Genomic DNA, 24516 nt, shown 5'->3' with positions numbered 1-24516 from the left:
TTGTCTGTTATAAAAATCAATAAACATATTTTAAAAAAGAAAGAAATTTAATAAATAATAATAAATAATAAAAAAGCATCTCTGTTGGCCAGCCCTGTTCTTGGAGCTTTAATGGATCATTCTCAGCAGTTGGAAAAATAGGCTTATGGGCTCCAGAGTCTTTATTTTGAAGCAACACTCCCTGTTCTTAGTAATCTTCCTCCCAGCCAATGAGATTAGAACTAATATGCTAATCTAATCTAGTCTGAGCTGCTTGGATAGTTGATGTACTATTCACCTGTAAAAGGTAAAGGGACCCCTGACCGTTAGGTCCAGTTGTGGACGACTCTAGGGTTGTGGCGCTCATCTCGCTTTACTAGCCGAGGGAGCCGGTATACAGCTTCTGGGTCATGTGGCCAGCATCACTAAGCCGCTTCTGGTGAACCAGAGCAGCGCATGGAAATGCCGTTTACCTTCCCACCGGAGCGGTACCTATTTATCTACTTGAACTTTGACATGCTTTCAAACTGCTAGGTTGGCAGGAGCAGGGACCAAGCAACGGGAGCTCACCCCGTTGCGGGGATTCGAACCACCGACCTTCTGATCAGCAAGCCCTAGGCTCTGTGGTTTAACCCACAGCGCCACCCGCGTCCACCTGTAGGTTTCCTTTAATCACCAAAGGCTTCTAATGAGGTCACTGAAAACTCTTGTTACTGTTTATCCACTAAAAATAAATCTGGGATTGCTACATATGCAGCACACTGTTTAGCCAAAATGCTTCCATACTCCCCATTAGAAACAGGGTTAGACAGAGCAGGTTTAGATGTCTCCACGGTGTGTGTAAGAATAGGCTCTGGTTTAGATGTAGGTTTAGATCAGGGTTCCCCAAACTAAGGCCCGGGGGCCAGATGCGGCCCACGAGGCTCATTTATGCGGTCCCCGGCAACCCCGCTGCCGCCGCCTGCTCTTACTGGCGTGACACAGCTGCCTACTTCCAGGTCGTCGGGAACATCGGAAATAGCTTGTGCGCATGCGCAAGTGTCATTTGCGGTGCACTTCCGGGCTGAAGGAGGCCCATGCGCACAAGCGATTTCTGGTGTTCCGGCCACCCGGAAGTGCACACGTGTATGGGTGCGCGCTCCCACGCGCTCCGGCCCGCAGCGCAATCGGCAGCACTGGCCCTTGGTGAGGTAAGTTTGGGGACCCCTGGTTTAGACGCTTCAGGTGAGCATGTGGCAATGCACAGAATGCATATTTAACGCAGCAAAGTTAATGAGTTTTTTTATCTTAAACATTTCAAAAGAAAACATTACTAAAAGAAGTCAGATATAAAATGCACATTTAAAACAGCATAATTAACAAGAGAATAAAATATTATCACAAGCAGGGAGCATATCTGCTACTGTTGCTGCCAATCTTCCCAATGGTGGTTCATGGTGGGTGGTGGCTGTGGAAGCTCAGGCTCAATTACCTGGATCTGCACTAAGAGACAGGCAAGACTCTCTCTGACTTCTTCAGCAGCCTCAGCTTTTGTAGCTGGGGTCAGGGCAGCTGGGAAAAGGCCTGCAAGGCATGGAACTGGTCTACCAGGACTCAGCCAAGGAGGAGTTATAGAAAAACAAGAAAATAATAATTTCCGCTAAGTGGAGGCCAGGAAGAGGACATAGTATAGATCTTTTGTCATTGGGTATGAGAGGATGTTATTGCCCAGGAGGACCAAAGTGGCAATTCTCTTTCATTTTAAGCTGTATTGGGTACTGCCCCCATTTCATATGATGAACTGTGAAGTTAGACATGGGTTTTGTGCTTTTTGTTCATCTCCACATATATGTTAATTCCACTGCTTATACTTTTTCTTGTAGTAGCATGTATGTATATATTTAAAGAGTTTATATATTTCTCTTTAGCAGTGTTTGCAAGTTGTTTTTAAGACAGCAGCAACATTTAAAGGCTTGCACTTTGTAGATCTTATATGACGCAAAGCATTGCACTGTTAGTCTTTTATTTTTGTAAAATGAAAAGAGATCAAAGAAATGCTTAAATCATGCTGTAGCTTATTCATGCAAGCAGTAAAGCAAATTCTTTGGTAGTGTTCATTGTCATTCATTAGCAGCCATTACAGTTAGTTGCTGCAGAGGGAGAGGTTAGACAGCACATCCCACTTGTATCAGCTCCTTCCCATCTGGGCCAGCTACCATTAGCTGCCTTTCTTTCCAAGTCTCTCTTAGTTGTCATTCTGCATAGGCATTAAACATTTATGTATGTTTATAAGAAATAGTCCTGAATTGTCTTGTTACCCTGCTTCTTTCCCATGTCTTTTTCCTTTTGTATCACCCATATTAGGCTATAAGCTTTCAGGCAAAGAGCATTTTGTTTGTTTTGTTTGTTACTCTTTACAGTGCCTAGAAAACTTTAGGTACTTTATAAATACTGCTTTTTTCATGATGTTACAGTATACAATAATTGTTGGTCAAAATGATTTTTGTTTCTTTTAAAACAAAGAATAATATCCAGCATATATTGTATAATTGTTCATGTACTTAAAACCGGAATGTTCATCGCTTTTCAAGTTAGTGTAAGGATACATGCTACAACATGTGAAAGTAATTAAAAGATGACTGCAGATATAATAATTACAGCATGGAGCAGACTGTGCTGGCAGATATAGGAACACAGAACTCACTTTAATCATAGTGCTTCCCATAATGTGGGTGGTCACAGCGTGCAGATATTTGTCAGTCTTTCCCTCTGCATCACTGATGGTAACAGTACTGAAGTAAACAGCATTACACAGGCCTCTTAGTATTTTTTTTGCTTATGCCAGTTTTTCTGATAGGTTGCTTCCCTCCACTTTCTTTGTCCTCCTTGGATTTGTCAGTTGTAATTATACAGGGCGGGGTGTGTGTGGCTTTCTTTGAAGTACTGTAATCATACTACCATTAATTTTTTTGGACCCCTCAAATGAATATGTTAACAGTTTACTCTTTCACCAAATATGATGCCTGATTGCTGGGGGGGGCGGGAATCCAATTAAACATTAGGACGAACTTTCAGATGGTAACAACTGTTTGACAGTGGAACGGACTACTTCAGAAGGTGATGGACTCTCGTTCATAGAATTGTAGAGTGGGAAGGAACCCCAAGGGTCATCAAGTCTGCTTAAAAACCTCCAAGGAAGGAGAGTCTACAGTCTCTTGAGGAAATCCATTCCACTGTCGAACAGCTCTTACTATCAGAAAGTTCTTCCTGATGTTTAGTTGGAATTTCATTTCTTGTAACTTTAGGGTAAAGAGACTTTCTGTTCCTCATCAGGCAGTGGTGTTTCCACCTGCCTTGTCGCACCCTCCAACCCTGGAAGTCTTGATAATACAGCTGCTCCAGAGGAAGAACTGTGAGGGGAGAGAGACTCTCTGTTCCTCAATCAAGCATCCACCTGCCTTGCTCCACCTAGCCTTTCCCAGACTGTGACTTTGAGAGCAGCAGCAGTAGCAGCAGCTGCAGCAGCTGGGAAAAGAGGAATTCAGGGATATTTTTAAAAAATAGTTTTATAAGTTGTGCGTCTTTGTTTCTCAATTTGATCCTTTTACATGGTTTTGTATGTTTTATGTATTTTATGCATTGTGATTTGCTGTTTTTTTTATTGATTATAGATTGGTATTTTTTGTTGTGGTTGAACTGTTTAATTATTATTTGCTGATGTTTAATTTTACTGTTTACTATTAGATTCTGATGGATTGTTGAATGTTGCTTTGTTTGATATAAATTGTTTAAAGTTATTGTGACTTTTATATTGGATCAGATTGTTACTATTAATGTTTTAGGTTTTATTATATTTTTATGTTTTGGAAGCCGCTTAGAGTGGCTTGGGCAATCCAGCAAGATGGGTGGGGTATAAATGAATTACTACTACTACTACTACTAAATTAATTGTGGTACCCAGAACTGAACACAGTATTATAGGTGTTGTCTGACCAAGGCAAAATAGAGTGGTACTATAACTTCCCTTGATTGGGACACTGTATTTCTTTCATTTTAGATTTTTAAAGAGAAGATTTTTAAAGAGAAGTTGGATGGCCCTCTGTCAAGGATTATTTAGCTGTGATTCTTGCATTACAGGGGGTTGGACTAGATGATCCTTGGATTGGTGCGTGTGTGTATGTATGTATGTATACACACACACACACACACACACACACACACACACACCCCTCTGATATATATATGACATCCCTCTGATAAAGAATCTTCCTCCTTAGTTTCTCATTGCGTACATCAGAGATGAGAAACTTTATGTTGTTAGAATACAACTTTCGTCATCCTACAACCCCTGCCATTGGCCATACTGGTTGGAACTGATGAAAGTGTATAGAGGTCTTGGGCTGCACAGACACCAAACCCCCCCCCCCCATCTTGACCTCTCTAATGTGGCCCAAAGGAAAGCAGAGCAATACTTTTGGCACCAGCTTGGCTGCAACAGTTGTCAGAAAGAGGCGTAAAATGCATCATCCAGTCATATTAGGGACTCCACTCCAGATTTGTGTAGGGTTTACTCCTTAGCCTTTTATTCTCCCAAAGATACCCTGCAAGGCAGTAGAGGGTAAAATCCAAGAGTAAAATCCAAGAGTTCAGCATTTGTAATTATGCACTTTCAAACCCTAATTTGTTCAAGGTTTTCAAATGGATAATATTTCTATTTCCCTATTTGATTCATTTTTGTATGCCAGGAAACAACACCCAATGTTCTGGTTGTATCAGCATACATGCTGATAATAAATTCTTGTTAAGTTTATTATTAGGACCTTAATAAATATTAGCAGAAATATAATTGTGTAGTGCAAGCTGTATTCTGAAACTTAAAAAAAGCTAAAGGACCCCTGACAGTTAAGTCCAGTCGCGGACAACTCTGGGGTTGCGCCGCTCATCTCGCTTTACTGGCCAAGAGAGCCGATGTTTGTCCACAGACAGTTTTTCCGGGTCATGTGGCCAGCATGACTAAGCCACTTCTGGCGAAACCAGAGCAGTGCATGGAAACACTGTTTACCTTCCCGCTGGAGCAGTACCTATTTATTTACTTGCCCTTTGACGTGCTTTCGAACTACTAGGTTGGCAGGAGCTGGGACTGAGCAACGGGAGCTCACCCCATCACGGGGATTCAAACTGCTGACCTTCCAATCGGCAAGCCCTAGGCTCAGTGGTTTAGACCACAGTGCCACCCCGGTCCCTATTCTGAAACTTATTGTATTATTTAATGTATTTTGGTTTGTAGAAAACTGATTTTACATTCTCTCCCCCCAATGGACTAATGAATAAGCATGCAAGAGGTCTTGTAAGCAAAATTAGGCTCTGCAGACTTTGTTATGATTGGATCAGAGTGTGGAAAATCAGTAAGCTGTATTATGTCAGCATCCTGCTCATGGAATAGGCTATATAAACAGAGGGTGTTGAGACAGTCTGCAAGTGAGCAGGCTTCCTTCTCAGTTACTTGAACCACTATAGTTCTCTAGGTTTCTGTTTGTTTTGTAGTGAAATGGATTTTTCCAAATACCTGTGTTTTATTGTTACTAATTTTATTTAAATGGCATGGGGGACACAGAATCATGTAAGCAGGATTTTAAAGGAAAAGAGGCAGAAACACAGCAGTAAATTTAAGAGGTTCTAAACATTTCAATAAGAAAGTTAAGAACTGGTAGATTTTAGTGTCTTAAAGAGCTCAGAAATGCATGCTTTAACCTTGCTTTTTTAGGAAGTTTGTGAAAGTAAATGTGAATTAAACTAGTGAATTAATAGGGTTACTGACAAGGAGGAAAAACAGGAAATGCAAACGACTCACCTTTTTCAGAGTGGTCTTCTTCAGGATGTGAATGCTCTAATTTGAGAGATCTACTTTGGACATGACTGAAAATAGCAAGATTCTTTGTGTAATTAGAGAAGTGCAAGATTGGGAGAGACTGTAGCCCAGTGGTAGAGCACTTTGCATGCAGAAGGTCTAGGTTCAATTTCAGTTAAAAAGGTTAGGCAGCAGGTGATGCAAACAATCTCTGCCTGAAACCATTGAGCGCCTCGGCCAAATAGAATAGGATAGATTGGGCTACATGGACAAATCACCTGCCCTAAAGTATAACGGTGACTTCTATTCTTTTAATGTGATAACTTGCATTTTCTTTGTAAACTATGAGATCTGTGCCCTGAATGTTCTCCCCATCACCACCCACCATCCAGTCAGCTAATGGTTTTACCAGCTTTTCTTTCCTTAAGGAATTGTGAGCACACATTCATTGTTTGCCACTGTGTGGAAGAAAAGGCTTAGAGAGGTATCTGATGACTTCAGCAGTTTGGAAATTTTCATTGGACAAGATAACTGTTATGTGGATTTGTGTCTGGTTGACTGACTGGACTCCAAAAGTACTAATTAATAAGTTCTTCATCATCCTGCGGAAAAAGTGAGAAGTGGGGTGCCGCAAGGTTCTGTCCTGGGTCCATTGTTGTTCAAAATCTTTAGAAACGACTTGGATGAAAGTATTGCTCATCAAATTTGCAGATGACACCAAACTGGGAGTAGCCAATGCCTCATGAAGACAGAATTTGGGATTCAATATGAGCTTAACAGATTGGAGAATGGGCCAAAACTAGCAAAAGGAATTTTGATAGGGACAAATGTAAGCTTCTAGACTTGGGCAGGAAGAACCAGCTATACAAATATAAGATGGGGGACACCTTGCATTCCAGTAGTACATGTGAAAAGGATATAGGGGTCTTAGTAGACTACAGCTTACCATAAGTCAGCAGTGTGATACAGCAGCAAAAAAAGCTAATGCTATTTTAGGCTGTATCAGCAGAAGTATAGTGTCCTGAAGTCATAAGGTAAAGGTAAAGGGACCCCTGACCATTAGGTCCAGTCGTGACCGACACTGGGGTTGCGCGCTCATCTCGCATTATTGGCCGAGGGAGCCGGCGTATAGCTTCCAGGTCATGTGGCCAGCGTGACAAAGCCGCTTCTGGCAAACCAGAGCAGCACATGGAAACACCGTTTACCTTCCCGCTGTAGCGGTTCCTATTTATCTACTTGCATTTTGACGTGCTTTCGAACTGCTAGGTTGGCAGGAGCTGGGACCGAGCAACGGGAGCTCACCCCGTCACAGGGATTCGAACCGCCATCCTTCTGATCAGCAAGCCCTAGGCTCAGTGGTTTAACCACAGCGCCACCTGGGTCCCTGTCCTGAAGTCATAGTTGCTCTCTATTCTGCCTTGGTCAGACCATACCTGGAGTACTGTGTCATTCTGGGCAGCACAATTTAAGAAGGATACAGTTATACCTTGGTTGCCAAACGCCTTGGAACTCGTACGTGGCTTCTACGCCGGACGTTCGGAAGCCGTGTCTTGGTTTTTTAACAGTTCCAGAAGTCGAATGGACTCCCAGAACGCATTTTGTTCAAGAACCAAGGAAAGACTGTATTGACAAGCTGGAACATGTGCATAATAAATGAAAAGGAAATGAAAGATTTTATTTATTTGCCTTTGATTTCCAAACCACTTAGAAACAACCAGAAAATGTGAGGGAAGAGAATGGTTTCATGTTATCCATAGCATTGTTGTGAGCCTATTCTTTGCTTATACAAAATTAGGAGGAAGATGCCTTTTACTGACTCGTTGCTCTGTTTAGCTCAGTATTGCGTACACTCATCAGCAATAAGAATTTTAGGATTTCAGAAAGGAATGTTTTCTAGCCCTGTCTGGAGATGTCAGGGATTGAACATAAGACTTTTTCTGGGCAAAGCATGTGTTCTACCAGAAAGTCCAGATAGAAATTGAGTTCTCATTGGGTTTGATGGTGGACAGGAGGGTCCTGATTAATGGCCTTTTGATGGCTAGCAGTTAGACCAAGCCATTGGAATTAGTATGGTACTCTACATTCTACATAGTGGCTGAAGAACAATTTGCGCAGGCTTGAATTGGGCTAGAAAATGCTAACTTTTTTTAAAATTAGAGCTGATCTGCACCTTCAAAGTAATTATAGAAGACTAATGACTGAAATTAGAACAAGTAATAAACATATATTGGTTTGTGTTTGTTTTTATGTTTGAAGTTTGGCCACTATAATGATCAGTCTTGCTTTAAATCCAAAACACTATTTCCTGTCTTAACATTTAAGCCACTAGATGGCAGTATAACAGTTGTCTTTCTGCGAACTGTGGGTAGAACAAATACTTTGTGTTCTTTTTTCTTTTTTTACAGTAGATCTATGAAAGTATTTATTTTGGGGGTTCTACTTCTTGGAAGCTATATTTCTTTTCCTATATAATTTTATGTATTCCATTTTATCACGCTGTGTAACAAAACTGCATGTGTTTAAAAATATATACAGTGAGGGGGGGAAAGTATTTGATCCCCTGCTAAATTTGCCCATTTGCCCCCTGACGAAGAAATGACCAGTCCATAATTTTAATGGTAGGTTTATTGTAGCTGTGACGGACAAAATAACAACAGGAAAAACCCCAGAAACCCAGAAGACAAAAGTCAGAGATTGATGTGCATTATAATGAGCGAAATAAGTATTTGATCCCTTTGCAAAAGACGACTTAGTACTTGGTGGCAAAATCCTTGTTGGCAATTACAGAGGTCAGATGTTTCTTGTAGGTGGCCACCAGGTTTGCACACATCTCAGGAGGTATTTTGTCCCACTCCTCTTTGCAGATCCTCTCCACATCAGTAAGATTTCGAGGCTGATGTGTAGCTACTCGAACCTTCAGCTCCCTCCACAGATTTTTGATGGGATTAAGGTCTGGAGACTGGCTAGGCCACTCCAGGACCTTAATGTGCTTCTTATTGAGCCATTCCTTTGTTGCCTTGGCCCTGTGTTTTGGGTCATTGTCATGCTGGAATACCCATCCTCGACCCATTTTCAATGCCCTGGCTGAGGGAAGGATGTGCTCACCCAAGATTTGACAATACATGGTCCCGTCCATCGTCACTTTGATGCGGTGAAGGTGTTCTGTCCCTTTAGCAGAAAAAGACCCCCAAAGCATAATATTTTCCCCTCCATGTTTGATGGTGGGGATGGTGTTCTTGGGGTCATAAGCAGCATTCCTCCTCCTCCAAACACGGCAAGTTGAGTTGATGCCAAAGAGCTCGATTTTGGTGTCATCTGACCACACCACTTTCACCCAGCTCTCCTCTGGGTCATTCAGATGTGCATTGGCAAACTGCAGACGGGCCTGTACATGTGTTGTCTTGAGCAAGGGGACCTTGCAGGCTCGGCAAGATCTCAGTCCTTCACAGCGTAGTGTGTTACCAACTGTTTTCATGGTGACTATGGTCGCAGCTGCCCTGAGATCATTGACAAGTTTCCCTCGTGTAGTTCTGGGCTGCTTCATCACCGTTCTCATGATCATTGCAATGCCACGAGATGAGATCTTGCATGGAGCCCCAGACCGAGGGAGGTTGACAGTTATTTTGTGTTTCTTCCATTTGCGAATTATTGCACCAACTGTTGTCACCTTCTCACCAAACTGCTTAGCAATAGTCTTGTAGCCCAGTCCAGCCTTCTGCAGTCTACAATCTTGTCCCTGACATCCTTGGACAGCACTTTGGTCTTGGTCATGGTGGCTACTTTGAAGTCTGCTGGATTGATTGCTTCTGTCAACAGGTGATCTTTTGTACAGGTACTGTAACGAGCTGGGATTACAGGTAAAACCTCTCGCTTACAGCGGGTGCTTCTAATCTCAGCTCATTACATACAGTGACGATACCAGGTAGTCTGATATCTGGCTGGTTGATAGGGGATATTTAACAGGGGATCAAATACTCCCCCCCCCTGTATTACTCATTCAGCAATTCACTTCAAACACACACACACACACACACACACACAAATTAAAAATAATTTCATAGAATCATAGAATCATAGAGTTGGAAGAGACCACAAGGGCCATCCAGTCCAACCCCCTGCCAAGCAGGAAACACCATCAAAGAATTCCTGACAGATGGCTGTCAAGCCTCTGCTTAAAGACCTCCAAAGAAGGAGACTCCACCACACTCCTTGGCAGCAAATTCCACTGCCGAACAGCTCTTACTGTCAGGAAGTTCTTCCTAATGTTTAGGTGGAATTTTCTTTCTTGTAGTTTGAATCCGTTGCTCCGTGTCCGCTTCTCTGGAGCAGCAGAAAACAACCTTTCTCCCTCCTCTATATGACATCCTTTTATATATTTGAACATGGTTATACATGGATAATCCTTGGTTCATATTACTATACTAGTAATATGCCAGTTCTAGAATGTGCAATATGCCACAGCCTTGATCTACTTCATACAGAATTGTGGGAGACACTGGGCTTGAAGAACACATGCAGACATGGGTGTTTCTGGTGTGGCCTGTAAAAGTCACTGTAAAGAAGCCTGTGCAGGATCACAACCTATTCTAGGATCTTGTAATTTTGAAGAACCAAGAGATCTAACTTCACAGGGAAGAGGGAACCTTGTAAAGGGTTGCCAGAGCACTTTTACACAACGCAAGAGACAAGAGGTCTGAGGTACCTAAGAGGAGCTCTCAAACTCTCTCAGTTTGGGCCTATCAGATGCAGATTCCAGAGGGGATGTGCAGCACACATCATTCACAAAGTCTGTGGCTATTCAAGTCCTATCACGGAAAACCTTTCCCCACAACCTTTAAGGCTCTTCATAGTCTACACATATCCATAGGATGATGCATCTCAGAATTATGTCACACAATAATGTCGTGCAAATGATAAGTGTGTGGAACTTTACCATGTCCATAGAAGGGGAAAGCTGTGACTATAGAACAGCAGGAGAATCTCCTCAATGGGGCTGGAATAGCAGCCCACGGAGATAGTATTCGCATACCATAATCTCCCCACACACTGCCCCTCAGGCTTTGTGTTTCTTATAGCCCATTTGATTCTGCCATTTAAATAATGTTGGCATATTTTTCAGTTTGTGCCCTTTCAAATGTGATAAATATTTTATCTCAGCATTCATTATGTAATTTTATATACTCTGGTTTGCCAGAAGCGGCTTAGTCATGCTGGCCAAATGACCTGGAAGCTGTATGCTGGCTCCTTCAGCCAGTAAAACGAGATGAGCGCCGCAACCCCAGAGTCGTCTGTGACTGGACCTAACGGTCAGGGGTCCCTTTTCCTTTTTAATTTCCATTTGTTTTAATTCTTTTTTTCTTCTTCCCTATTTGAGATAAAATGTTTTGGACTCATTGCCTCCTCAGTAGGTTCCATAACTTAGTGTTGAAGGTACAGATGTTGAATTGAATTCCAAGTTATATATAGCCTGTAACCAATGCATTTGCTTTCCTGCTTCCTATGACAATGACAGAAGTTGCTTAGTTTTTAATCAGATATTTCTCTCTCCTCAAGGGTTCATTGTGCCACTTGCTCTCATTTTCTGGACTGAGAAATCATGACACTGATATCAACAACTTTATTTCAACTCTTGGGTTCACGTCTGCAGATTACTATTCTAAATTAATTGAAAATGTGAGTACTTAGTACATTTAACCTTTAGCTACAAGCATGGTTGATCAGGGGTCAGCAAACTTTTTCAGCAGGGGGCCGGTCCACTGTCCCTCAGACCTTGTGGGGGGCCAGACTATATTTTGGAAAAAAATATGAACGAATTCCTATGCCCCACAAATAACTCAGAGATACATTTTAAACAAAAGGACACATTCTACTCTTGTAAAAAGATGCTGATTCCCGGACCGTCCACGGGCTGGATTTGGAAGGCAATTGGGCCACATCCGGCCCCCGGGCCTTAGTTTGGGGACCCCTGGTTGATTGTATCAGGAGCCTACAAATATGCTTACCATGCTTGCCATGGCAACTGTTGGCAAGTGCCCATTTTCATCTTTGCCTTCATGGAGCGCTTCAAAAGCACACAAAATGCCTTTGTAAATTCAGTGTGTTAGTTCAGAGCCATTCTCTAAGCCAATTGACACATTATGTTACCATAGAAGCTTGAGAGATGGAGGAACCCTGGTTTAAGAAATCACACAAGATTAAGAGAAAGTCAGCCACTTAACAACTTCTTAGCTAGAGTTTATTTGTCAAGGATGTCTGGTAACCATTTCCCCATCTTGCAGAGAGTACAAGGACAGTGAGAAGGGGAAAAGTACTTAGCACTTCTCCAACCTCCAACCTCCCCTGCCTAGAGGGACAACTTGTTATCCACCTTCAGTCTCTTTGAAGAGTTAGGTGTGATATAAGTTTTTTAAAGAAAACAAATAAATTCCACCCATGGTTTCTTTTCAGTTCTTGATTTATGGTCAAGACCATAGGTCACAAAAAGTACAGAGATTACCGTATTAATTCACTTGGATATGCAAATCATAACAATGAGAAAATACTACTTTTTTGTAAATAAATTTTATTAATTTTTCATTAATAACACTCCAATTGATACAATACCAAATCCTGCCACATCATAATACTACGAGAAAATACTACTGATGCAACCTTCACTGAAATGTGCCTTTCTTTGTAATATGTGATTGACTTTATTAAACAGGTGGTCTTATCATTAGTGACAGAACTCAGCAGAAATCAGTTTAATGGAGTTAACAGACAACAAAGGTTAGTATTATCTTTCTGTGATTTTAGTATATAGATGACTAGAATGAATGTTCTGTTTCTTATGTGGAAAAGCACTTATACTGAAAAAAACATTAAATATGTCTATTTCAAACTGTTCTTAAACATTACTGTATTTTGTAATTACTTAGCAAAACATCTCACAGTGAATCCTCAACCTGCACTGCAACGGTGCCTTTCTCCCAGCTAAAATCATAGACATATGTACTAGCTGATTGAACATTGCATCATCCATCAGTATTTCACTTGATTCAACTGCAACTCACCCCAATCAGTGTTTCATGATAATCTTCCCTTGAGCCTGTGAGCAATTGGGGGACCACATTCTGCAATATTTAGTTACTGAACTGTCTACAAAGGCAACCCAAGGTAAAGCACATTGCAGTAATCTAATATTGAGGTTACCAAAGCATAGATAGATCACTGCAACCAGATTATCTCAGATAGGGTCATAGTTCGGTAGTTGATGGAAAGCACTTCACACAACCAATACCAGTTCTGCCTCAAGTGGCAGTGGCAGACCGGTTGTCTTTGCATATTTCATTTCACGTTCCTCACAGCTCAAGCAATGTTATCTTTTCCCATATCAAGCCATAGTCATGCAGGCAATGTTCTGCTCCAGGTACAGCACTTTACTGCTCCCCACTGTAGCTAAGTCATGCAGCAGTTCAGCTTGTATATACGCTTGCAGATTTGTATGAGCTTTGTTTTCTTTAAATGTAGATTTTACTACTCCAATAATGCATAGCATTTCTCCAGCAACCTCTGTTACTGAAACTATACTCCTATTGCTTGGAGACTTGTTTTTACAGTTTTTGTCTGTCCACTTGGAAACCATGGAAATTATTTCTTGTCCCTGTCCCATTTTTTTTTAGAAATTCTTCTTTAACCTTTCCTCTCAAACTGTTTGTTAACTGTGCCATTTCGGCAAACTCTTTTTTAACATAAGAAATATGTTAGAAAATATACTGAGAACAAAATTTCTATGATAGCGTTTGAGTAAAAAAGGGAAAAAATTTGTTTGGATTTGCAGAAATCAGTTTCCTTAAGAAATAGGAGTGTCAAACGATATGTAAAAACAGAGATAGCATGGATTGAATATACACTCTGCAACAAAAAGAGGAGAGTATGCTGATGGAGATAACAGGAAGTCCGAAGATAAAATTTATTTTATTTTATTTTATTTTTCTTTCCCCCCCCTCCTTTCCCTTTTTTCCTCTGGGAAAGGAGGATTAGAAATACAATACGAAAAACTGTAACAAACAAACATAAATGTATATGTATGTATATGTATATGTATACAAGCATGAAGAACAATGTTCAGGTTTGGTGATGGGAAAAAATTAATAAATATCATTTAAAAAAAATGGAAACCATGGAAATTAGATTGCATTGTGCACAAATCACAGAATCATGGAAAAGAGCCAGAGAAAGTTCATGTTTCTTTCAGCTGCACACCTGATGTCAGTCAATAGCAAAATTTCTGTTGTTAGGATTTCACTGTGAATCTGCTGAAAGCTGTGTCATGGGTAATATGTCTCTGGTGTTCTCTTGAGCATTGTTCTATAAAAGTACAAGTGTTTATTGTTGTCAGAGCAAGAGTGCACCCTGCCTGAACATGGGAATGTAGTTGAGGTATGTAATGTGTTGTGAATGTAGCTGCATGTCCAATATTTATTTATTTTATTTATATTTTATTGTATTTATTTATTTTGCTAGTCCTTAGGATAAATATGTCTTCCTTTTAGCTATAAGTAGGTATTTGTTCTAGTTCTCTGTGTTTAATGTTTTACAAAAGTAAAAATATAACCGTTTCATCCTACAAAAGAAACCTTATTTTGTTTCTCCAGTATGTCTTCTCGAGTAAAATCCATATCCCTTCTCTGTATACCTCTTATTAATTTGCCTGATATAATGCCACTGCTGGAAGCCCTTCTTAGCTATCATGAAGACGGATCACAAGAGGTCCTCCATGCTGAATTTTTAGAAGCGGTGAATGAGGCTGTGTTACAGTAAGTAGCCTAGAAAACACCCCGGTTCCCCTTTCATTGAAATTATGGTTAACCATCTGTTGAAATTTCATGTTTGATTCTTCTGATAGCTACCGTATTGGAACAGCATATATTCATTCCGTAGCACCTCTATGTAGCTAATATTCATGCTTCCATATAGGAGTGCACATGGGCTCACAGAATGTCTGGCTGCTGTTTGATCTTGCCCTCTTTGACAGGCTTTTTGTCTCCTGTATGGTTGATACAGATGAATAAATTTATTTCTGCTCATGAATTGCATTTTGTGGATAAGGAAGAGCATGTTCTCCTTATGGATTGCTTCTCTTAGTGATCACATTACTTAACTCTACCCTGCAGTGACTTTTTGCAGTGATGAATCAGGTGAGTCTTTGAATTTGTTCCGCCTGCTGCCACCCAGCTATCAACTGAGGTGTTTAGGGCAGGTGAATGCATTTTTTATTGTTCAGACAAGGAAGCACAGGAGTCTCTGGCATAGAAAACTATGCAAGTCCATTCACAAGAGAGAACATAGTAAATGGTTTCTCCCCACGAAAAGAACCAGGAAAATTATTTACAGTATTAGCACATTTTTTTCCAAGAAATCCTGAGTTACTTAGCTTCTTTGAAAACTCATACATTTTCTTCTAATTGACAATTTCTGTTCTTAAGCAAAGGGGAGTAGTTAATCACACCCTATGTGCTACTGCTGCATTTCATGCTTCCGTCCATACCTTTACTCGAAGGGAGATCAGTTTCTCTCTTTCTTTCAGCATCTTCTCCTTTGTCCTCAGAATGTCCTGAGGTGGTAGTGGGCAGCCGGGTACACTTGCCCCAGGCCTTGGATAGAGCAGACAACACTGAGTACAAAGGAGTTGTTTTGCATTTTGGAGCTCTGGCCCTATATTGTCATTGTGGTCAACCATAGTTATAATTTTTTGTAGTGATCAAGCCAATTGATTAAAAAAATAATAAAGTTGACTACAGTACTTCATAGTAGTTTTTAAGATCCTCTGTTTTGTCACATAGCATCACATTTATTCGGGGGCATGGCTGATCCACAGGGAAAGGCAAGCTGACTTTATTAGGAGCACCTGCACTGTCACAAGGAAGGGCAGTTTCAACACACATCTATCTCATTAACCAAATGGCAACTGATGGCATTAGGGGCCAGACCACACCCCAAACAGGAAGAAGTGTTGCTTTGTTTTGGGAAGAATGTGTGCTTCTTGGCAATTTATGCACCAAAGGGCACCAAGAGAGAGGCAAGCAGTACACCACACAAGAAGAGTATGTTCTATCACAACTGGATGTACCCCTCAAACTGCAGTCTATGTCTATGTAATGTCTGAATAATTCAAACAACTTCATGATGAAGCCAACATAGAATATATCACAACCTTCATTATGGGACCATGGGCTGAAATCAATCTGAAACTGAGAAGGTCTGCAGGTAGTGGGAGACAGCAGCAACATTTCCTATAAGTGTGAAAGTCAGATTGTTACCTGTTCACAGTTGTCCATAAGAAGCAGTGAGCCACTGACCAGAAGGAAGAATTTAGGTTAAGTCATTTGAAAAAAAGCCTGTCAGGGGAGAAGATAAGGGTGATTGGCTACTAGTTTAGAATAGGGAAGAGAACAAATGCAAGGGAGATAGCAACCAAAGTATCATTTATCATGTATCATGCTAATAATCCTATTATCTGCTATTACCAATATTAATAAATCATAATATGCAACGCAGGCGAATCCCCAGCTCCGTTCCTTGCAAACCTGAGCTGAGGTGTTTTGGGACGTGGGTGGCTAGGGGCAGGATCCCAGCGTGGCCCTTTCTGGAGGAATGGCCGTTCTGGCAGTTATAGCATACAGTCGTACCTCGGGTTACGAACACCTCGGGTTACGAACAACTCGGGTTACGAACTGTGCAAACCCGGAAGTATTTTCGCCGCCGAAAATAGCACTTTGCGCATGCGCAAAATGGCGGTTCGGGACTTTTTCGGGTTACAAACTGCGACCCGGAACAGATCGTGTTCGTAACCCGAGGTATTACTGTATTGGTTGCTGAGACGCAGGTTTGGCCTTCTATTTCCCAGGATGCACTCTGTCCTGCCCTTGGAGGTGCAGCTTCTGGGTTCTATTTCCCAGCATGCCCGGCAGTGTCTGCTGTCTGAGTTTTGAGGTCCACAAAACAAGGTTCTATCTTGTGCTGGAGTGTCATCTGTGTACGCAAATTGTATGTGGACACTCGGTTATGCGCATGTGACGTTGTGTCCAAATTTCATTGGCATTGGTCAAGTGGTTTTGGTGAGAGGTGGAGACCAACCAACATGCCCCTTTTGCATTTTTTAATACTGTATATAGATTATGCCAACTTCACTAATGCTATGATCTACAGAAATAAATCATAGAAAAAGTTCACATTACAACAGAACACTGTTTCTGGTCATGGGCATAGTGTGCACGCAGTAAGTTGGAAATTGTTCATAAAATGAAGAAAAGGTTGCTAATTATTATTCTTACTGTTCTGTAATTATTCTAATTCCAGCTTGCTTCAGTTAGCACAGCAACTGGAAACAATTATGAAAGAGCAATGAAAAAAGAAATTCTGGACTTGCATATGATTTTATGTTCTTTTTAAAGGAAGGAGGGCAGTTTTGTGGCCAGGAATGTGGACTCCCAAGATTAAAATGTAGGGGGAGAAAGTCTCATTCACCACCAGACACTGGAAACCTTACGAGCAGGGGTTCCCAACCTTCTGGGCCCATTTGGAAATTTGAGACTGTGTTGTTGGCAATCACTATTACAATGTTTTTTTGCATGAACAATGGCTTTATTGCCCTCATGTCCTGTTTGTGGGTTTCCTATAGGCATCTGGTAAGCCATTGTAGCCAGAATGCTGGACCAGATATGGCCTTGGCTGATGTAGCAACATGGCTACTGAGGTGGGCATTGCCAGTCACAAGACATCTGTTTCATAAAAGGTAAACTAGTGAGGCTGAGATGAACATTTTATTTATTTTTCCAATACAGAAAAAAGATTTTCTTGCCTGAATCTGCTGTGTTGCAGTTGTGGCTTCGCCATCTGCCTGGTCTGGAGAAAGCAGTGCTGCAGAATCTTGAAAATCTAATCTCAACTCAGCCAAGTTCACTGGAAGAAATGGCATGCCTGATAAAATCTTCCTTATTAGTAAGTGGGATGTACTGGCGTTAGAAAACTACTAAGATTTTGCTGCTCCTGTTGTACCAAAGGTCCTTTAAATATTTCTAAAATACACAATAAAAGTATATTCTGGAGCAAGCAGTCCAAGTGGTACATGTAGGTTTTGTTCATATGCAATACTAAGCCATGGTTTATTTGTTCATCTGAACGCGGCTTTATGGCTTGACCGTGAATAAACCACACTCATAAACCATACTTTGGTGGTAGTTTCTAAACCTCGGTTTACATTAACCGTGGTTTAGCGTTATATGCCAACCTGGCCATATAGTCCTATTAATAAGTAGAAGAATAAATAGCATAATCATTCATGGCTTTAAGGTTTTAATCTGAGAGTGCAGTATTATTAGTCAGAAAAAAGGGTGTGATTTTCATTTTTTAATTGTTTTTATTGAACGATTATCAGGGCTAACAAAGCTATATATAACATCTCTGTTTTCAGTTCATGGAGTCCTATTGATGAGTTGACTTCCTGTTATACATTTTAACAACACAATATTATTGTTGGCTAACATTGATTTTGAATGCATTTGTAAAAAGAAGCCTCTAATTGGGCTGTAATTAGGGTTGTTTAGTGCTGAGGGATGGGCCCCTCTCATCCAGAGCAGCCAATTAAAGATGGCAAGGATTCTTTTTGTTTCTCAACAGTTATATGCCTCCCCTCCAGGTTACCTTTCCCACCCATCTAGTAGGAAGAACTACTTCAGTTTCATAACCAGGCAAGAGATTTTTGCAATTCCAAGTGCTTTTGTCCTTGGTTTCACATTATAAGCTTGCCATGTAACTGCTTCAAGCGAAAAGGAAAGTCTGTACAGTTCCAGTCTGTAGGCATAATTTTGGATTGCCATTGGATATTCAGAGAACCACAGTCCTTTAAGAACCAAAGAAATAATCCCAGAGATAAGCCTGTTCTTTTAAAGTTACAATTATTTTAAATAAATAAGCAACCAGGACAGTAATTGATAATATTTCTAATGCAATCATGAATGTATCTTCAATAGGGCTTTGCCTGAATGATGTAAGAGAATGTTATATATCAGGATCTTGTAGAATACAACATCGAGCAGTATACAGAGCAGCAACTTTTAAAGTTTAGTCTTGGTAGTGGAAGACTGCTGTGCTTTATTATGGAAGAAATATGATACTCAACACTGTTATATTAGGGCTCCAAATGTAATTAAAGTGTGATGGTCTAGTAACTTCTAGTTTATGTGGTGTGCTGTTACTTGTGTTTCCATCCCTTGGGAAAAAAATGAAATTGGTAATGGAAATTCTATAGTTACTAGGAAGTATAAAAACAAAAGATAAGTGTTATACAGGTTGCACATAGTGAAATGTCCTCTATAAATACTGTTTTGATTTTCAGGAGTAGGTAACACTAGTTCTTTTTCCAGATGGTTAAAGGTGTGTGCGTAAAACATACCAAAATAATCAGGCAAATAGCTTGTGTGAACTGCAAGGGGAAGGGAAACAGTTACAGGTATTGTCAGAAATTAGTTGTATGGATGTTGCAATCTTTTTGCACTGATGCCCAGCCACAGGTATCACCAAAGTGATTTTCTCATGAATGCCAAAGCATTCTGTTGGACTCACTGGTCTTCTGTGGCCAACTCTGTTCAGTAACACCAGCAGGTGATACTTGTGCAACTTGCAACAGCATGAAAATTGTTTGCATAAATAGCATGAGAAACTGGAGGCTGTGGCCCACACATGGGTATATATCTGCTGGGATGGATGCTTAATCCACCAGTTAATTTCAGCTGAGCAACTGCTTTTGGAATACAGTCTGTTCCCAGCTTTCGATTTGATGTGATTTTGTTTTTCAGTCTTGATATCTTTGCCTCTTTTGTGTCAAGAGATCTGAAACTGATCCCAAGGTGTTCATCTGCCCCCAAGATAATTTATTGCTCCACAACTGTGAGGAAAACAACATTCACAAATGGCCAATCTTGTGGATTTTGGGAGTTGACAAATATGAGACTTTTGCTGTTTTGTTTTGTTGCTAGAGAAGTGGACAAAGTGTCCTGGCTTTCTGATAGTAGCAGCTACAGTGGTACCTCTGGTTAAGAACTTAATTCGTTCCGGAAGTCCATTCTTAACCTGAAACTGTTCTTAACCTGAAGCACCACTTTAGCTAATGGGGCTGTTCTCATCTTGAAGCAAAGTTCTTAACCTGAGGTACTATTTCTGGATTAGCGGAGTCTGTAACCTGAAGCGTTTGTAACCTGAAGTGTTTGTAACCTGAAGCGTTTGTAACCTGAGGGTACCACTGTATTTCAACAAAAGTTAATGTAAAGTAACCAGTTTGGGGTAAGGATCTCTCCCTGGCCTCTCATCTTGGAATCTTTAGTTGAAGCTGCTACTATTGCTAAATAGAAACTGGTAAACACACTTGTCCCATATCCTGTATGCATTGAACTAATTTGGTGGCAGCTGCTGTGAAAATAGTGGCTTTGTTACAGGACTGAAAGATTTGGGAAGAGATCTCTCTGAAACAGGTGCCACCATCGGTAAGAGGAGCACTTGGTCCTTCTCCCTTCCTGTGACCTCAGTATTTGGTGCAGAGTTGAGCTGACAGCAGTATGAGTGTGCCTTCACAATGGGACTAGGGAAGATGGGAACCAAAGCCTTTATAGCTCACTGGCTAAATACGCACTACAACCTGGCTTTATTTTCTGCCCTTTGCTGGCTACCCTTGTAAAAAGATGGAGTTCAGATAGAGCTAGGGGTATTGACAAGGAAAAGCACCTGCCAGTTTCTGACGCTCTTAGGCTAGTTTAAATACTGTATTTAAAAAATGTTTCATTTCACTTTGTGCAGATTTTGTCAGATTCTTTAAGTTGACAGCTTTTTATTTAGATTCCACTAACAACTGTGTATTGCTTAAGAGATTTTCTGTCTTCTATTAAGAACTCTTTGAGCATGTAAACATTTGATGTAACATTTCAAATAGAACACAGTGTTTGAAACTAAATGTCAGTTAAGCTTAACTTCAACAGAAAGTTGTAGAATACCAAAAATCAATGCAGGTGATACTGCAGTGCAAGACAGAAACCAAAAAAGTCCATGTGACATCAATCTATTGCTAGCTAAACCAAGCTATTAGTTAATCTTACATAGAATTCTTGACTGGTTCCAAAATGCATTTGATATTGCAGACTCTGCAAACTAAAATTACGTATGGACATGATCAAGCTTACTTATTAAGTTGTTTGTGTCCTGCAAAGCCTGGTGTTTTAGCTTCACAACAACTTTATGAGGTAGATTAATTTGAGAACTTCACAGCTGAAAAAGAATTCAAACTTACATTGTCACTTTTGGGGAGGGGCAACACTCTACAGTGTAACATTTTGTTACGGAATCAACTATCTTTACTGTGTTTAAGTGTGTGTGCGTGTGTGTGTTACTCTTCTTGGCAAAGAAAGGTAAAAATGCAGGACCATTGCTAAAGTTAAGGAAGTGTTAAAGGATGTCTAGTAAATAGGATTCTATGGTATGGTTAAAAAAGATAGTGGTGTTAACCTTAATAATATGAAAATCACCAGCCTCCAAATTGTACAAATATGTGAAACTGAGCAGTCTAGTAGCAGTTGCTCTGTGCAAGAAAGGCACTACACCTCCTGCCTACATTTTGGCATTTTAACATATATCACCCAATTCACTATCACAAGGAATTTGGAAATGGCAGTTCTTCAACAATCTGTGATTTTTTATTTTTTATTTACAAATACTGTATGTGATAAAGCCAGCTGTGAATAGTCATGAACACTAGGTGGCATACGTTTAATATGATAACTTAAATGCAACTATATGGCAAAACACTGGAGTACAACATGAAAATGAGGTGACATGTAATCTTTTCAATATGATAGTGATGTGAGGAAAAATGAGAAGATGTTTAGACTAACGGTTCTCTTCTCATTTCCGCCTTTATGCTTTGTGAGATCTATACTTCCTCAAAATATTTTCCCCTGTGTAGCTGGCTTGGCTACATGAATATTTGCTTTGAGCACTTGGAGTGGAGCTTTCTCAACATGAAAGGTGGATGGAACAATTTCTGTTTGCTCAGTGCTCCAAGTTGGGGCAGCTAGTCATAAAAACTGTCTGGAAAGCCATTAACCCATCTTTTTATCCTGTGGCTGATTTTCTTTAAAAAGAAAAAATATGTATAAGAAAGTGGACTTTGCATCAATAGGGTGAATTTGTGTATTGTAAATATTAGTATTTTTTGAATGCTGATATTCATTAATTTTTAACTTTGAGAGTAATAGTAAAGGTTAAAAATAACCTCTGACAGTCACTGATAAATCTCAGATGAAACAGTCTTTAGCTAATGACCAAACTGATACTGTACAGGACTTTTACTAAATCATATTGTTAAACACCCAAAACAAGCCTCATGACAGCATCATTTCAGATATTTACTTGCCTCCTGCGAATTTGGTTACATAGACCTTTGAAATAGACATTCAAATCTATAATGGATATGAAAAATGAACCCTGGGAAAATAAATGGTACTTTTTGGGGGGGGGGGACTTTTATACCTGTTAAAGGTTTGATAACACCCACCCACAAGTATGGGGCACCACTGCTCAGAACAGACCCATGGAAATGTATGGTCATGATCAGCTTAGGTCAGTTAATACTCTTACTAAGCCAAGCCCACAAGAATAAAGTGTACACCCTAGAACACTCAGAATCCTCAGCAACACGCAAGAGGTTCCATAGCAGGTAAGTTAATGTGTCAAGTGTTTCATGAAGTTAGAAAGTTTAAACCATTGTCCTTGGAAATTCAAAGACTAGGTGATTAACACAACAAGCTTGGAAAGGGTGGTCCGCGCCCCCGCCCCCCATTTAACTTTTTAACATGTTAACAGTAATATAACTTGTGACCCTACTGGATTCTCTCCTCCTTTTTTGGAAAAAAGTAGTGGATTGCATCATGGTCTCTAGAAGTTATGCATCTTTCAATTTTTTTTTACTAATTTCAGTAGCTTGAAAACAACCAGGCTCTCATCATTAATTTCCTGTTTCCATTTTTATTATAATAAACCATCCTCATTTGCTTAATGTCACTGTTAGTCTCAGTCATTCCCCTGAAGTCACATTTAAGTTATTGGACTAAGATAGCCTTCTCCAACCTGGTGCCCTACTATTGTTTTGGACTATCAGCTCCAATCTATTGAGAACTATATTAGAGTTACATGCTTTGGTGATCAGCTGTTGTTTGTATTGTTGCTTTGTGTTGAGTTTATGATACAAGCTTTGTCTAAACTATCTTATTTGTTCTTATGTTATTTGCAACAGCACCAAGCTGCATGTCATCCGGCTGTCTTCAGAACTATAGACGAAATTTTCAAGTAAGATTACATACAATTTTTGTGGAAGGATTTTGCCTATCCATCCCAAATCAGTAAATAATATAGAACTGCATTGAATGTCCCAGCGTTCCCATATTTTAAATATATTGTGATAGTATTCACATAATTATGAAGAATTTCTTAATATCGAGAATCTGATCCAGGGAACAACATACGCAGCTTAGTTCCACTGCGTGGCAAAGAATTAAATGCAGGATGTTGTATAACTGATAGTAGAAAAACCAGCCTGTGCTTGAGGTACTTACATACACATTTTATCATAGCAGCCCCCACCCCACACATGTCCCAAGTATAATGGAATCCATTTTTGTTTAATTGTTTGATTCCACTACATGCCACGAAGATACTGGTTTTTGAAATTTATCTGCCCATGAAAACTAAATAAGTTGTAGAATTCAAAAGTGGCAAGAAATATTCAGGAAAAGAAATTTGAATGATCTTGATGGAAGTGGTTTTCTTTTACAATTATTTTCATTTCAGATAGTTTCAAGGGATATCAAATAAGTAATTAGACTGTCTTCGAGTTCGGAACTTGAATAAGAGGGAGCTTTAGCAGGGCCGGCTCCACGGCCAGGCTGGGTGGCGCAGGGTGCCACGGCGCCGGCCCGCCGGGGGGGCGCCACGCAGCTGCTCCCGCCCACCGGCCGCGCAGCACTAAGCGCTGCGTGCTAAGCCCGCCCGCCCGTCGCGCAGCAGCACCCTCGCGGGTGCGCTGAGCCCACCCACCCGCCCAATGGGGCGGCAGGGGGCGGCGGAGGGATCCGTCGCACCATGGCACCAGGACGCCAAAGGTGCTTAAGACGGTCCTGAGCTTTAGGAGCAAATCCCTTGTTAAATATGGACGTGCTAAAAGTGAACTCTTCCCCCACCCAACAATTCAGAAATCACTGAGCCATTTCCAGCAAGAACATTTACCCCTCCCTGTTTTGGATTTGCTAGTGGTGTAACCCTTCATCAGTTCTAGAGTTTTCTGCTGCCTATTCCTCTCCTCTCCCTACTTTCTGGACATACTAAGGTGCAGGATGGGGAAGGAAACCTGTATCAGTGAAGACTGGCAGCAGGAGAGCTTGTCCTAGGTTCCTGTTGTTTTTATCTGCAGTTAGAACTTATGAGATGCTCAGAACCTCCATTGTTGATAGGAATTTGGGGAAATTCCTAATTCCTTAGAAGGAAGATTTTTAAAAACAAAACCAGTGCCCAGAGTTCTCCTTGAGCATGCAGGCACTGCAGACTGGAAGCATGGGAACTAAGGGTGAGCTCTCACCTCTGGAGACCAGGTGAGGAGAGCTAGCAGAGAGATCAGACGAGTTCTTTCA

At 40.6% G+C, this 24516-nt stretch overlaps 1 protein-coding gene across 3 annotated transcripts in view; it reads left to right on the top strand.

Annotated features, from left to right (window-relative positions):
- The window catches only part of FANCC (FA complementation group C), a 72852-nt gene that overhangs the window by 38111 nt on the left and 10225 nt on the right, over positions 1 to 24516 (top strand). For all 3 annotated transcript variants that reach the window (XM_088653260.1, XM_035099631.3, XM_088653261.1), the window contains exons 5-9: positions 11360 to 11479; positions 12510 to 12574; positions 14443 to 14604; positions 17632 to 17788; positions 23127 to 23179. In XM_088653260.1, the coding sequence (XP_088509386.1) occupies positions 11360 to 11479; positions 12510 to 12574; positions 14443 to 14604; positions 17632 to 17788; positions 23127 to 23179 (557 nt within the window). The remainder of the gene's footprint in view (positions 1 to 11359; positions 11480 to 12509; positions 12575 to 14442; positions 14605 to 17631; positions 17789 to 23126; positions 23180 to 24516) is intronic.

Source organism: Zootoca vivipara, chromosome 10 (assembly GCF_965207765.1).
Source record: "Zootoca vivipara chromosome 10, rZooViv2.hap1.1, whole genome shotgun sequence".
NCBI classification, from domain to species: Eukaryota; Metazoa; Chordata; class Lepidosauria; order Squamata; family Lacertidae; genus Zootoca; species Zootoca vivipara.
The sequence above is the reverse complement of the archived record's forward strand: the minus strand, read 5'-3'. Positions and strand labels throughout refer to the sequence as shown.